At 40.6% G+C, this 17,223-nt stretch overlaps 1 protein-coding gene across 1 annotated transcript in view; it reads right to left on the reverse strand.

Moving 5' to 3' along the window:
* Positions 1-717: 717 nt before the first annotated feature.
* plppr4b (phospholipid phosphatase related 4b) overlaps positions 718-17,223 on the reverse strand; it is a 57,937-nt gene continuing 41,431 nt past the window's right edge. Inside the window, exons 4-7 of the mRNA XM_084747596.1 lie at positions 16,038-16,233; positions 7,206-7,263; positions 6,678-6,851; positions 718-2,796 (exon numbers count right to left, since the gene is read on the reverse strand). Of these exons, the coding sequence (XP_084603722.1) occupies positions 1,078-2,796; positions 6,678-6,851; positions 7,206-7,263; positions 16,038-16,233 (2,147 nt within the window). The 3' untranslated portion in view covers positions 718-1,077. The remainder of the gene's footprint in view (positions 2,797-6,677; positions 6,852-7,205; positions 7,264-16,037; positions 16,234-17,223) is intronic.

A 17,223-nucleotide genomic window follows, 5' to 3' on the forward strand; every position in this document is an offset into this window, starting at 1 on the left:
ACATGGATTTTGTTTTGGAAACCTGAATACCCCCAGAATAAGTGCACCACTTTGTGACTCTGCTAATGTTAGTATTTGACTGTGGATTTGACAGCAGCAAGTATATTTCATAAAATGTTCATGTGAAAGCTACAAAGAGAGCTTTTAAGCAGAATGAAACCGACCAAATTCATTTGGGAAACTTGAGGTTAAGTATTGCATTGAGTTTTGGAAATGTACCAACTACCTTATGGCACAAAGAAGCATAATATTCCACTGTTTAGCTGTTTTTGTGCTGTAAATATGGGATTGACATGGACATTGAAATGTAAATACAGGATATAAAGATAAGGTCAGGGTTTACAGTATACAAGGTACGGTAAACGCATATTTCAGTGCAAGTCACAGCATATTTGACTTCATAGCTACAGAAGGAATGCTAAGCACACTTATGGTTCAAAACAGTATTCTGTTGAGTATGTGGTATCTGTACAGTAAGAGACAAAATACAAAACATATCTCTGTCACATATTAATGTCATTGTTGTTCACTCTTTGTAAAATAATTCATTCTTTATCTATTCAAATTATACAGTATGTTGTATAGTAAATAGTATTTTCTGGTGTAGCACCCTTTTCAAACATACACAGTATTTACAGTGCAGGGAAGTAAACACTGGTTTCACAGCTATGATACAATTATTTTGCTGTATTTGCTGCTTTTGCTACAGTTTGAAAGCTACTGTGCAACTCGCTTTTTTCTTCTTTTGTGATGATTTATATCCAAAACATACGGAACTGTTTAAAAAAGGTTCTCCTATCCCCAAACAATTGGCACAGCATCGACATTACAATAGGTTTCCTTAGGAGTGACCACAAAAGTACACAGTGATTATTTCTACAACACTTAAAAGGTTGTGATTGAGTGTAAACATGTACAAAAATCTCATGCTGAATAAAACCTTGTCTTTTTAAGTTATTATGATATATACAATGGCAGGTAATACTGACTGTTTTCACAGATGTGGGGTTCTCTATAAATCCAGCTGTCTTGTATTATTAGCTACATCTTCTCAGAAGTCTTCGTTAATTTAGTATGTTATTCCTTGAAAGCAGGAGTTATCGACGTTCCCTTGTAGAAAATGTTCCGGGCATTATCAGGACTGTTGGCTCTCTCTGGAATCAGGATGATATTATTGCCTTTTCTCCGCAGTGTGGACTCCCGACTTGAAGCGACTGAGGGAGTTTCTGAGGTGGGCTCTCCACCTCCTCCTCCGCCTCCGCCTCCGCCTCCACCTCCTCCAGATCCAGAACCACTACCATCCCCTGGAGTGACCCTTATCGTAGAGAGGCCCTGGGGGTGGAGCCTGTGCTCTGATTGGCCGGTGTTCTGGGTGTGAACAGTAACTATGGGTGGGGTGCTAACAGTGGCAGTGGTGGTAACAATGTGATTGGCACGTTTCCTGTCAATGGATCCTTCCCGTATGGAGTCTGAGCTTTCCGAGTCTCTGTTTAGATCGTTGAGCTCAAACGACTGCCTCAAACTCCCACCTCCTCCTCCTGAACCTCCTCCTGCTCCACTAGTCCCTGTACAGCCACCAATTCCAGTGCCATGATCCAGGGACCGCCACCTCCATGATCCACTTCCATCTGTGGACGGAGCTTGGATCACTGGCTTGTTGTTTTCAGGGTGGGCCTCTACTCTGACAATTGCTCCGGTACTCCCTGAAATACTGCCTGTGGTACTACCGAGTGAGCTGGGCCCCGTGGTGCCAGTGGGGTCTTGATCAGTTAGTGCCCTGTAGCGAGCAGAGCCCTGGCAACTCCCAGTGGTGCTGCAACCAATGCTGCTCTCATCTAAGCTCTTGGAGTGGGTCTGTAGTAGACCCTGCTGCTTGGACATAGCAATGACTTGCATGATTCGTGGCTGGGTGTTCTGCCCATTATCGTTAGTCCTGCAGGCTGCAGTCTTCTCTGCTGCCCTTTGCCAGTTAGCCTGAGCTGTGCTATTTATTGTCGACATCCCCTCACTTCCTCCTCCTAGCCCAATCCTTGGGGAGGTGGTGTTGTAATTTTCATGAGCTTCCTCTGGTATATGGACCAGCTGCGAAGACCCAGGACGAGATTGCATGGATATCCTGGCCCCTCCAGTGATGCCACTACAGTTACTGGGCAGGGTGGTACTAGCACCTGTGGCTAGTTTGGACATGTATGCGTGACCATCAAAGCCTCCATTCAGGCCCATAGCCAATGGTTCAGAGCTGGACCGGAGCTCCATGCTACCGTGGTGGTGCGGATGCTGGGAGGACTGGCCAGATGATGAGTCTACAGAGGAGGAGAAGGAATCTGGGACCTGCAGGGAGCATTTGTGGTTGTTGTTCTTACTCTTCCATTGGGACAGAAGCTGCTTTGAGCGGCTGGAGTCCATGGAGGCATGGTGGAGTGTGGCAGCATGACGTCTGGCTGCTTCCTCATATGCTGCCATGGCCTGTGGAGTGTGGACCCGAGGAAGGGTGTGGCTAAAGGTCACCATGGCATCTTTGCTCTGAGGACTGCGGGGGGAGATCACTTCCACATCTGCACTGGAGCGCTTCAGACTATCATCAGGCCTCTGCTGTTGAAGGCCTCGGTGGAGGAGACCCTCAGAGTGGGAGGTAGGTATGCCCGCCTCTCCAGCCATGCTGGCTTTCATTTGCAGGTGGTGGAGTACGGCCTCTTGGCTTATGTGGGGCAAGGAGCACGGGGGGCGATGTATCAGTGGAGGGGGGCTGGTGCTAGCCTCCTCACTAGGCTGAAAATTTCCGACTGCATACAACCCCTGGCAACAGAGGAAACACAGAGAAACATTATGTACATTTTACTTGATGCTTATTACACTTAATACTGTTATGATTTCTGTGTTTAAACATTTGAAACAGACTTTAAGAAAACCAGGGGTCATAGAATCATTCATGGTTTCACGTTGGTACACATTTAATTGTGTGTATATGATTTTTAAAAGTGTAAAACTACCAAACAGACCACATTGGGGAATTTTAATTATAAATTTACCAAATTATGTTGTTTGAAAATTAAGCCCTAACATCAATTTTCTCTGCAACATTTTTGTCTCACTGGAGGGAAATTGCCACAGATTAAGCCATGGTAAAGGACTGTGTGAACTCCTGAAGACTATTCAAATTTAAAAACTAATTTTAGCTACACCAGCAGCACAGCTCTACGGGGGACAATGTCTGTCAGTTGGTACACTACTTTGGTCTAGACTGATATATCTCAGCAATCATTTAATGGATTGATGTGAAATTTAGTACAAATATTCAATGTCCACAGAGGATAATTTTTATGATTTTGATGATATGACTATTCCACAAGCCCATGATTCATTTGGTCTGGCAAAATATCTAACCCTCCCATTCAGGCAGATTTTCATCAGTTCTGGACCGCTTTGGGCCAACCACAGCTGATGGGTGGGTTTGATAGAATGACTGACAGACAGAAGAGTGTCACCTGTCCAGATTTGAAAAGTCACACATCACATGTTTTCAGTGCAATGCACCATACTCATGAAACTCAGATAAACTAGGCAGTGCTGATCAAATATAAATCAACATTCTGTTACTGAATTGCCCATTTCTGCTTCAAATGCTTTCAGAAACACATTTTGGTGTACTGTGTAACTGTAATTTGAGAACATCTGCACCCAGGCAACCATTTTTCTCCTGCTTTATAACAGACCAAACACCACCCTGACTTGCATTTGTTACTCAGTTGTACAATGTTTTGTTGCTCTGATTGATTGCAGGTCCTCCGGAAACCAAAAAGAAAATGAGGGATTCCAGGCTAATTTACATTCATTAATACTTCAGAAAACTGTGGTTATCCCTTGTCAAAATATCAATGTATTCTATACTTTGGTTTGTGACCATCAGCCTCAGCTGTATTTAGTGTTAAGTGGCAACATAAATCTAAGTATACTAACATGCTAAGTTAATATGTTGAACATGGTAGACACTAATTAAATTAGGATTGTCACTGTGAACATTTTTGAGTGGTGACTAGCCTGGGAACCAGATGAATCTGGTATATATCTGGCCTCTCCACAATACAGCCTTGGATGCAGCTGGGACAATCACAACCATTTGTTTAATCTTGGGCAGGTTCTATATGATGATTGATATAGGAACGTCAATGGTCCACATTTGAAAAGTCATATGTCACACATTTTGTTAGTCAGATTGGTTGTAAGCCTATCCTATTGTGTTCAGTCAGCAAGTCCATCCAGTGCAACACTTCAAGTTCCTGAAAACCATATCAAACTGTCAAACCAGGCAGCACTGATCAAATATCAATCAAAATTCTGTTACTACTCTTAAGTCAAATGTTTTCAGCTTTCTGCTTGAAAACAGAACAAGCACTGCTGCATCACACTTTTTGTTTCTCTGATTAATTGTAGGTCTATCCAATTGCATCCAGAGGTATTTTGGTACGTGTGTGTTGATAATGCACCATGGAAATTGAAAAGTGAGTGGAGAGGTTCCAGACAAACTGACATTTGCGATTCAGTCTGGCGATGCCAGGTTACATGGCGACCAGGGGTCGCGTTAACCGAATATTTTCCGTTGTTGACCGTGTTTTTAAAACGGTGATGGAAAAATCTGAAGGTCATCTGTCATTTTGACAGGTTGCAATTCACACCCCTGACCACTTGGTGGCGAGTGAGCATATTAATTAGCTATTGTCTGTCTTGATGCATGACCTCGTTGGCTTCATTCGGAAAAATAGGTACATTGGAGATGAATTGCGCCTCGCCTGGAGAGTAGACGAGATTAGGCAGCTGCAGCAGGAGGTGGAGACAAAAAGCTGCAGTCAAGTCGGACAGTTTTCAACGGACTCACGAGAGTGTAGAGGAAGAGACGCGAACATCCTGTTAGATCACCAGTAGGTTACCTGTAGTCTGCAGATCATGATCATAGCTGAAGAAATAAAGTGCGTTCTTGATCGTTGATTGAAGTTAAAATAGAAGAGATCCTCCTTTTGACGCATGTAACATCTGTTCTTTTGTCTGCCTTGTAAAGCACTAAACTGTTCTTTTGATAAGTCATATACATATATATATATGTACATATATATATATATATATATATATATATATGTATATGTATATATATATAACCCTTATTATTATCAGACACAAAATATCTGCTTGCTGACAGATTAAAACTTCATTGCACAACACTAGACTGATATGTCCAGCATTAATTATTACAATTACACAGACAATTTGTATTTTATGCAACACGTGGTGTTTGTTGTTGAAATTAGGAGCCAATCCCTGTCAGCTTGTCGATCAGGTGACAGCCAGGCGTTTGTAGTTGGTGGAGAGCAGCTGCGGCACCTGGCTCTACAAACTGCGGCCGCCTCGATCTTGTGAGGTTATTGTTGCCCACATGTGCATGACGTCAGTGCAAGTCGGGATCAAGTCGGACATAAATCTAACCAGCATGCATTGTGTGGCGATCACAGCTGATCAATTCTGCGCAGGCCTGGCTGATCTCGAACGCACCTAGTGTCACAGCAGCTGAGTGTCAGCAGCTGAAGTTTCTTCAAAAAGCCCAATAACGATGATGGAGTTGATAAAAGAGGTACGGTGTGGATTCTCTGTTCAGCTTGTTCGGACTGAATATTAATTAAAAATGAATGAAAATTAAATGCTATTGAATATGTAATTATTATAATTTTTAAAATTAAAGTGACAAGTGACTGACGCTGTCAGTCAAAATGATAGACAACGAAAAAGTCTAGCACAACCTCTGATGGCGACATAAACATTTAGCTGAAAGCTCTACCACTGATGTAGTTTCGCATCACCAGACCTCTGTTCACAGCAGTCAGTGCTGGAGAAAAGTCTGGCATTTCTTTAAACCAATCACAAAGGTCTTGGGTGGGGCTAAGTCCAGGAAGCAGTAACAGCGCTGCTGCAAAATAATGTTGAGGGGGAACTTGTTTTGGTGGAACATTTGCATGTCAGGAGGCAGGCTGTGGCAATAAAGTGACTACATCACTGCAGAAGAAAAGGTAACAATTGTTAGCTTGTTTATGTTGGTATTATTAGCATCCCAGACGCAAATTTGGTGTTTTAAGTGTGTAGGTCACAGCTAGAAGGTTGCTCTTGTTTCCAGGGCTTGGAAAACAGAAGCTGTGATGCTGCTTGAAGCAAGTGACAAATGGTAGGACTTAAACCTGTATTGTGTATCCGTAGAGTCAGACTACCATGAGTGTAGCTGAATTTTGAAGTTAAGCCAAAAGTGTTACACTACATAAGCCCTATGAACCAACTCACAATGACACAACTGACTGTCAGTGACTTGCTGTTGCTTTGGGTTAGATGTAACTTGATGTTGTCCTCTAAGTTACTTTACAAAGGTAGATGACATCCTGTCTAGAGGTATTCATTTAACTACCCTAATTTAAGTTGCACTGTCGTGTTTGGTTTTGCTATATTTTTGGCTAATTTCTCAGCTGTACTTTCAGTGACTCTGAATCATTCTAACTAAGGTATGTATGTTTTTGGCTGAAAGCTTTCAATGATCCAAGTAGAGCTGAAACACAGATACAGCTTTGGTTATGAAGGACTGCTGCCCGACTGTCCAGACAGGCCTTCTGTACAGGGGAACCATTGGAAACGTAGTTGGCCCCTACCAGGTAAACAGCGATAGCACCTCCAAGCAGAAAGCCCAGGTAGACATCGATGGCGTGGTTCTTGTACTGAATAATCCTGGTCAGACCACAGATGATGGCACAGATAATGAAGGAGAAGACCAGCAGAGGCTTGAGCAGCTTGGATGAGTCTGTCAGAGTGCTGTTGAAGTACATCTGTGGACACATGAGAGAGACTTATTTTCCATTGTGCTTGATTGATTGCTGCTCTTTTGTTATCAGTGGTGTAAGTAAGAATATGGGCCATGCCAATTAGCATCTAATCTGACTGACGTGCTACAGTTGACTAGGTAATTAGCTAACTAGACTACTCTGCAAACCAATGCTAGCCATCAGTCTTTTTTTCTTTGTTCCTAAAAAGTTGACATTTTGTGACAGTGAAGCAGAAGTAGCGTAAAAGTTAATCTTGGCTAATTCCATCATCCACCACTCAGTGTTTCGGTTTTATAATTCTCTTCATGGGAGGGTGAGCAGGGTTAAGTGTTTGCATGGGCTCACACCATTACTCACCGAAACATAGACAGCGGCGAAGGATGCAAGGGTAGCGTGCTGCGATGGGAAGGATTTTCTGCAAGAGATGAAAGAACAGAAATAGACTGAGCCAGCGTTCACATGTGTATGTGTGAGTCAACAGAGGATGGAGAGTGGGTTTAATCACAGCCAACAACACACAGGCATAACGAGATATCTCAAACACCACCCTGCACGCGCTCTCAGTTCTTAGATGCATCTTTCATGTTCTTCTACCTTTTGTTTATGTAAGAACACAAAAATACTTTAACAAAGGCAGTTAAACAGCAGTGAAGTGTAATTTGACATTACAGTGATGTCTTAATCTGATGTTACAAGTAGCAGTGAAATATACACACACAGTGTGGATGTGTGATCTATAGTCATATACTGCAGTGCAGGAGCTTGACTGCACGCTGCATAATGAAAGTGAACCTGTGGCCCAGTTTCTCACTGAGCTCCAACCCAATGACCTACTTCTGACAAGTCCTCCAACCAGCCCTCATCCTTGCTCCTGACTCTGCATGTGTGTCAAGTGTGCGTTTTTCATTCATGCAGTTGCACATATCCTTAGGTATGAGTGTGTGTATGAGCTACAGTCGTTCACTCTCCTCCTTAAATCAGCATTTACAACATCTGTGTAGTCATAAAAAATTAATTTACATATGAAAACTGATAGCACTGCTCCTGAACTGACCCACTTTAAAGGAGCAGTATGCAGACATTGTGCATGCAATAATGGGAACAGCAGTCCAGATAGCGAGTTGGAGCCGTAGACTGTGTATTAAATAGGCTGTAATCCTGTTTAATATATGATATATTGTTGAAGTGAGTTGTTTCCCTCCTGCTCCCCTCCAGGCAGGCTGCAGGAGCTCCACAGGAGCTCAGGAAACACAAACCTCAAAAACTGGCAATAACAGGCAATGACAAGCCGTCTACTGTAAGTTGATCAGCTGTTTATAACTGTCAGTTGTCTGTTAATGTAAAATTAACTCTGTTATCCTGAAAACAAAAGCCCACTGCTCTGAAATAACACACTGATGAGTTAAGTTGCTGCCTGTCTCACTGCCTGCCAAACTCCATTAAAACATCTGCACCTTCAACAAGATTATTGATGACTTCTTACAACTCATAAATGTACACTTACTCATTCAGCAAAAATTTGGCATTAATTTGAACTTGATTTATGTGAAACAGACATACAAAACAGGTATTCCTGCTTGGACTGGAAATTTCAAAGGGGACACCACAGCTGTAGCGTCCATATGAAGTGAATTAACACTAACACAGATATCTCCTTTAAGTACTGAAATGATCAACATAAATATAGTCAATATATAGTATATATTATTATGCATCCATTATTATACATATATTATATAATTAAAATGTTTATTGTTTAAACAGGATAGTTAGGGTTTCTAAATACTAAGAAATTATTACATATAATAAATGCAAAGAGATATACGATATAAAATATTAATATTCAAGGATAGCTTCAAATTGTTCAGTCAGGTGCCCACTTGAATTGAAACAGATTTTGTTTGCTGTAATCATTCCTCCTGTTCATATTGTCTATAAAGAGAACAAGTTTCCAGTGTAAATGATGGGGGACAAATTTCACAGTCTGTGCAAAAATATCTGAGTCAGACTTATCATGTGAGTATCTACCAAGGTAACAGTATTTTTTAGCACAAAGATCTCTGTGTGCACAACATGGAAACATTGTCTGAGAAAACACACAGAGGGCATTTTGCTCAAAAAAGACTGTGACTTTAGAAGGTATCCACTTGACTAACTCAGACTGTTGAAGCTTCATGTCAACTTCAGATAAATTTTGGAATATATTTTCTTTTTGAACTTTTAGAATCAGGACTTTAATTTATCCAGCATCACTTACACTGGAAGCATCTTTCTGTTTTGGTAACTGGTGAACTACTGTCACGTTTGATACCAAAATGTGGACTCGTAGAGGACAAACCTGGACTAACAGGGACATGAGAAATGCCTGCATTATTAAATGATTTAATAGCCACTGTCTGTGAGATGTTTATGTGCACGATCCTCTGAAGTCTGCTGATATGATCCAGATTGACACCAACATAACCAACAGAACCTGATAGGGCTGCAACTAACAATTATTTTCATTGTCAATCAAATCAGTTTTTTCTCAGTTAATCGATTAATTGCTCGCTTTATAAAGTGCCCAAAAATTGTCAATTTTTGGTTGATCAGTGTTTCCCAAAGCCCAAGGTGATGTCTTCAAATGTCTTCCATTGTTCTTAGCCCAACAACATTCAGTTTACTGTAATGGAGGACTGAAGAAACCAGAAAATATTCACATTTGAGAGGCTCAAAACAGAATTTGGGTATATACTTCTTAAAAAAATAACTCAAAAGGATTATTCGAATATCAAAATAGTTGGTGCCTACTTGGAGGGACTCTAAATCACCTATTGGAGGGGAGAGGTTACGATACTTTTAGCAAGTCTAAGCATGCTCTTGTTGTGTGCTGCTTGAAAAGTGCGTGCCACAGGTTGGCCAATAATCTTTGCACAGGTTTGGAATTGATAACACACAGTTTAGTTTTTAGTTGGACAGCATGACACTCACAGATTAAAAAATATAATAATCTGGCTACTTGCTCCAAAACACCTCTGAATAAAGTAAATACGCTGCTGTCCTCTTAAAAACAAGTAATAAGTATTTGCAAGGAAAAACAATGAATCATCCTCCTACTCGTTCGATCCTGGAACTGGACCTTTAGGTGTGAACCCACCCTAACTCTGTTTCATTTTCAGGCACTCTTTTTATCTTATATTCTATCTTCTATTCTTTATAAACTCAATGGGCCTTATACAAGAACCACTTGTACGAACGGATTTTATTCTTAAGTCATTTGTATGAGTGATTTAGGGGAACTTGTCTCATTCATTTTCTCGTATTTTGAATTTTCTTTCAGATATGAACACAATTTACGAGGTCCAGACCAGTCACACAGTCAGTCTGCTGGTTCACTAATGACTGTATATTTCATGAGTCTGAAGACATTTTGAGTTTGAAAAATAAATTACACTTGACAATTATGTCATCATTATCCTGTGTGACTATATTTCAAATTATAACATAATTGTAAATTTACATATAAAGCCTGCCATCATTCATTCAATCATCTATTATTACCTGCAGGTTCATGAAGTCTCTGTCCAGGTGAACATCCTCACTTATTCTGTCCTCTGTCTCCAATCTTTTTTATTTCAGTGACAGTCCAACAGCATTACAGCATTTGCTTTTCCTGTTTCTTTGCTTTAGCAGGGCTTTTAATTCCACTGCTGACACTGTTAAAATGACAGACAGTTGACAATGACAATTTTCCTTTATGGAAGCAGAACATCAAACTCCAAACTCATAAAGTTCTTCTTTTTCTCGCTAATGTCATTTTCACAAATGAGCACTTCCTGACAGGAAGTATTGCCTTATATGGGATTGCTGGGGTGTTGATTACGCTTATTTACAAGACTCATCCACGTGCATTCAGATACACACAGGTGGCTCATTTACACATTTACCTGAAGTTACAAGTGTTTGTTGAATCTGACGTTGCATGTTTGTAGGAGCCCTTCGTACAAAAAAAGCAAGAGGAATTTAAGATAAGAGTATGAAAATGTTCTTGCATGAGGCCCATTGAGAGGCTGAGCTACATATAACTCAGAACATCAGGAAGCACAAAACGATGTCCGTCACTTGTTCTAGTATTCATTCTAGTGGTCATCTGTGCTCCTTACAGTGTAGATGAAGCTGTACACAAGTTGTTGCAGCTTGGTGTTGGTGTTGAACTAATCTTGAGCACTGCAATCGTCACCCTGATACATCCTAGGCCACTGGAAAGAACTAGTCCTAAAGCAGCAGCTTGTTTGGTCCAGGAACTGAAATGATCCTGAGTTAAAAAGGTTCCTGGAAAATTCCGTCTACATAAATGCACTCGCTAAAGGGGTGCTAAACTATGGTGTTTTGAATAGTCAGTTGGTCCTTCTGCTGTTAAACTAGATTAATACCCCTGGTGCTCAACCGCTGCAGCAAACCAGCTTTCCATGATGCTCTGAGACTGAAATGAGACTGAAGCTAAAGCTGCCACAGAGAGAGAGAGAGAGAGAGAGTGGAAGACAGTGTTTATGCCAGGAGCAGGAGGTTATATTTAGACCCCCATAGTCTGCAGTCAAATCTACATGTGTCCCAACTGCACGGGTCAAATGTAGCCTCACCCCCTTACCCTCATCCCTCTGTCTGCTGCCACACACTCACATAGAGACATGATTCCATTAAACAGCACAGAAACCAATCTCCATTAAGGTGGCTGCTTTAATCAGACACATTCAGGGCTGCAAACACACAGACTCAGTGTTGATTACTTAAGCTGGTGTCAATCCAGAGGACGTTCTCGTCTCATGGGCATCATTTAGGGTTATATCTGTCTGCATCAAGTCCTGCTGTGGCTGTCACAGAGAGCTTAGACAGTAACAGCTAAATCACAGGGAATTATGTCACATTCATCTGTCAAAGCAGAAATAAAAGAGCAATCTTAGGTTGGCTTGACAGCTGAATTCATGTTTGGTAAAATGATGCAGAGACTGGATTTTTAAAACATATGCATGACTGCATTTATTTGCATTTTGCTCATTCACACACACACACACACACACACACACACACACACACACACACACACACACACACACACACACACACACGCTGACACACCAGTGGCAGCAAACTACCATGCCTGACCATCAAGAGCAGTTTGGGGTTCAGTGTCTTGTTTAAAGTTGCCATGAGGTTAAAATCGATGTTTACGTGTGTTTATTACACATGTATTGATCTATATTACCTATACACCAGCGTCTGGCCCAACAATGACAAAAAAGTTGTTTTGTAGATATTCCTGGGTATTTTTTAATGATATTTCATAGTTTATCTTTGCCTGACAAATGATTTGATGGTTAATGACTCACCCTGTGCTCTGAGGTGTTCGTCCAATTAAACACTTTCTTGCTTATGACGCAGTGCAGTGTTTCTGGGGGACTCACTGTACAGAAGCTCCAATTTATAGCTTAATTCACTGATTTGGGTGAAACTGAATCATATTTTATGGAGAAAATACTTGAAAATACTGGTTTCCCCTGTGATGCCGTCTGACTGCTCAGCTTCAACTCTCGGTTATTTAATTATAGATTTTCATGATGAGAGATGGTTTTAGCTTACTTGTTGCGAAAGTAGCTAGCCATAACTGTTAGCTGCCATTAGGGGGCAACAGAACTGGTCTCATCAGCTGCTCACTGGGACAAACAGCCTCTGTGTGCAAAAGGGAACACTGCACCGAGGTCTTGCTGAGATGGTGTTCTTGCTGGGTTTAGCTCCCAGCAACCAGGACTAACTGAGCTAACTGCTGTTTGCTTGGTTAACTGTGACTCAGCCCTGGGCCTCTGGGAGCCAAACCTGTCTTAATTCCTCACGCTGCTTAAGTGGTTTTCCATTACTGTTAGCTTGCAATACAGTTAGCAGGCTCTGCAGCCTCCCTGTAAACTGGTCTCCGGGATGAATACAGTCAACATTAGCGACAGGGAACGTAGCATCAAGGCCATACTGAGCCTAAATGTGCTGACGGCTAACTTACTTTAGCTTGGTTAGCACCAGCAACTGCTAGTAGCTCAGTTAGATACTGCCTACTAGTTCTGGCTACTGGGTCAGCTGTGTTCAGGACCTCTCTGTGGACAATCAGCTAATTGCCTCTTAGCGTTACATCTATCAACCACTTAAGTTGCATGGTGGGTGGGTATAACAACAGCGCTATTGGCTACTGTAAATGCCAATCAATGTCTGCAAAAGTCCTGCCCTGTCTGCCTGTTTTACTGGAAATGTGTAACCAATAAGCTGGCCATTTAATGTGAACTTTAAGGACACTTTCTTGGGAAATGTTTGTATGAAATGTTATTTGATGTTTGTAAGCCTTGAAAACCTGTTTTGGGAGTGTACTACACTAATATCAGAGTCCAGACGCCCATCTAAGAATATTTTTGTTGCTGGACATAATTTAGTCCATCTGTCTTAAAACTGGCGATTTCCCCTTATAAAGAAAGTTGAGAAAACTCACAAATGTTTTCACTAAATTTTTGACTTTTATATCAAACTCAAACTAAATTTTGAAATAAAATTTATTTTTTTTAATTTTTTTCCTACCTGTAATCTTTTGTTGACATAATTTGAAAACAAAACATTTTGAATTTCAAATGTTGCTGAGTAAACTCATTAAAGTGAATAGTAATTAGAAATGTAATATTGCCAATTGCACCCTTTCAATGTTCAGGCACCAAAATAATAATAAATTGGGTGAAATTTTTCAGAAACTCAGATTCACGATTCATGAACATTCAAGTTTATCTAAAGAAGAAAAGTAAATAATAAATTAATAAAAGATTAAAGGCCAGCAAAACTTTTTTGAGCTTATTTCAAAACTTGAGAGTTTGAGTTTGACTTAAAACTCACCAAAACATTTTTTTTTGTGGATCAAAAGAGTGAAATTAACTGTTTGGAAGATGAGATCACAGTGATGATAGAGAAGACTGAAGCCAGGCAACACGTTTTACTCAATGGACTAAATTGTGGGGTAACAAAGACAAACACAAACCTGAGAAACACTGCACTCAAAACCAAGTTCTCTCTTCTCAGAACTGATTCTTTACACCCTAACCCTCCACACAGATCATGTTATCATAGGAATAACCAACAACCAACAATATACAGTTTATATTTGTTTTGTTACATATTCAAATGTATTTAATCGTATATAAATTGTTTCCTTTTTTTTTCATTTTTCAGGTGAACAAGTGTGCAAAATGCTGTGATTTGTGTTTAGACTTGTGCAAAAATGTGATTTTTGTTGTTGATATATCTATAACTTTGAGTTTTTAGACTTGTGTATATACACATTCCACTTTTGTGTGTATAGATTTAAGAAAAAGTGTAATTATTATAGCCTCCTGATTGTCATTGGTGATTTTAAGGTCATTCTTTACATAATTTGATTGGGATATGGTATTTTCTCTGTCTTCACCATACTTCAACACAGAGAAGAAAACATCATAATGATCTGGTTTCCTGTAAGATCTGTGCATAATCACAGAAACCTGCCAGCGTTTGTCTTTGTAACCTCATTAACAAGAACATCAAAAGGCTATCCCCACTCTCTCTGTGACAAAAAATAACTCTGCCCCAGCTCACACTCATATGAAAATAGGTTCCTGCAACAAATGAACAACAATCAGCAAAATCTTTCCTCAGACATCAAGGCAAAGTGTGGTAATAAGCTGAAACCTCATAACTGCTACTCATATGCTATGATAAGGCATAAAAACACTGCAGGTTAGGGGTGGGTAAAAATATCGAAAAATCGATGCATTGAAATTATCCGCCCCCTAAGTCAATATCGATTAAGCAAACCCTCTGAATCGATTCACCTCCTGGCCATTGGGGGCGCTGTGCGCAACATCTTTGTGTGATTCGTGTTTTAAGGACGGAGGCTGCACGCGACCAAACAACAACAATATGTCTGCAAACTACCGCCAAGCTCTGTCCGCGCACAGAAGATAACAGAGTCCGTGGCCGTCTTCATTTGCAAGGACCTTTGACCGTACAGTGTCGTGGAAAATGAAGGTTTTAAGAAGATGGTACACACACTTGAACCACGATACGCTATACCAACACGAAAACACATGACAGGTCGCCATCCCGAAGCTGTACACAGAGGTGAAGACAGAGGTTTATATGCACAAGTGAGCTATTATGGTGCTGCTAATGTTTCATTTTCAGATGTTTTATTGCCCAAAGATGTGAAGTAACGTACCACATGTGTTATGGGCATGAAAATAAATATTTAAAAACTGCCAACAGGTATTCTTAATTATTTGTGTATTTCTACTTCTTACTGAATCGATATTGAAGAATTTAAATCAATATCGAATCGCATCGAAATCAAATCGAATCGAAACCTAAAGAATCGAAATCAAATCGAATCATGAGGTTCTTAACAATACCCATGCCTACTGCAGGTACATGAAAACTAAAGGTTAGCTGGGATTTACTAAAGCCAATCCCAGCTGACATTGGGCGAGAGGTGGGATACACCCTGGACAAGTCACCAGTTCATCACAGGGCTAACACATAGAGACAGACAACTACTCACACTCACAGTCACAGCTATGGACAATTTAGAGTCACCAATTAACCTAATATGTTGTATGTCTTTGGACTGTGGGAGGAAGCCACATGGACATGAGGAGAACATGCAAACTCCACACAGAAAGGTCCTGCCCCTGCCACAAACTCCCCATATAATATCACAGTCTTCTCCTGATTGGTGAAAATACACAACTGTATTATTAATTAGTGCAAATATATGTTTCTCATATTGAAAGATGAGAAAGAATAGTCTGTGAGTACTGAAGGAAGTCATATATACACTTCACTGATACACCATAGAATTATAGAGAAATATCAGGCTTCGTTATCAAACAAAGTTTCTATATCAAGTCAACACATCTGACAATATTTACACACACTCTCTCTTTCTGCTGCTATCACACTTTTTTAAAATCAGTTAACAATGTTTGTTAAATAGAAACTGATTTGTTCAGTTCACCAAAAATACGAGCATATTCAATGAATGCTGCTCTTTTAGCATGTTCATGCACAACACTGTACCTCATACAGACAGTGTGTCTCCCTGCTCCTTTCACTGGGAGGCTCTACCTTTCTCTCTCTAAACAATCTTCTCCTCACCTGCCCTGGTTGATGGCTGCAGGGTCGGCCCCTGAGCAGATGTCTTCCATGATGTAGGGGTTCTGCTCACAGCTGACGTTGAGCGTGGTGTAGTTGGGTTTGCACACGGTGAGGAAGTAGGGTGTTGGGTAGCCTGTCATTAGCTGGAGGATGTCGGTGATGAGGGCCGTGGCACAAAGACCAAACGCATGAACGCCTGAGGACAGAGGACATGCATGGCCAAGTCAGTAATACTAAATATTCTCTGGAATACTTTCAAAATTAATACACAACGACTACTTAGATAGGTTAAGAGAAGAGATCACAGTCTGGGTTAAAATAAGTATATTACATAAGCTTGCGTAAGCTCATGAACATAATGTAATGTGCCTAAATTATGTATGATATGTTTGTGAACTTACATAATACCTTAAAAGTAGAATCAGTAGGATTTGTCTGAGCTGAGTTACAAGGACAGTCTGATGACAGGGAGTACAGCACTGCTAACTGTAGCTGCTCAGCTCCAGGGAGCCAGGAGCCCAACCCAGCAAGAAAAGCACCTCAGTGCTGTATTCCCTGTCATCAAACTCTCAGAGGTTGTGTTTGGTCCGGGACTAGCCATATTCAGTGAGAGCTCCAAGTCCAGCCAGAGTCAGCTAAAAGGGCCGCTAGCTTCTGGGGGATATAACGCACATTCGGTGCATTTATTATTTTTCATACATGCACCAGAAGGATGCCAGGACATCAAATACCAGTGTTTTGCTTTGATCCTGAGGGTCCTGAGCACAGCAAGATAATGAGAAAATAAGGAAATAAAAGCAGAAGGCAGAGTCTCTGCAGATACAGACACCACCACACACTTCTAGTGGGTCATAAGTGATGCTTGAAAGGGATTATGCTTGTGAGTCTATACATACAAACATATTGTACCTTTAAAAGAGGTCAGTGGTGATGTCAACTCTTGAATGAATAAGAAACATCCACATAGACTTTAACAATAAAGGCAAAAAATGTTAAGAAAAACAAAAGTACTAGTACCATAAAGTTACATACATCATGTTATGTAACTTAGGGTATACATGTACATGTAACACATGGGACACAATCTGTCTTGTTACTTAGTTTGAATGCTGCTTTATTTGACACGGAAATTTGTATAGATGTATACACAGTCTGTTCTCAGACTGTGTATACATCTATACAAATT

Source organism: Lutjanus erythropterus, chromosome 21 (genome assembly GCF_056507025.1).
Source record: "Lutjanus erythropterus isolate fLutEry1 chromosome 21, fLutEry1.hap2, whole genome shotgun sequence".
Lineage (NCBI taxonomy): Eukaryota > Metazoa > Chordata > Actinopteri > Lutjaniformes > Lutjanidae > Lutjanus > Lutjanus erythropterus.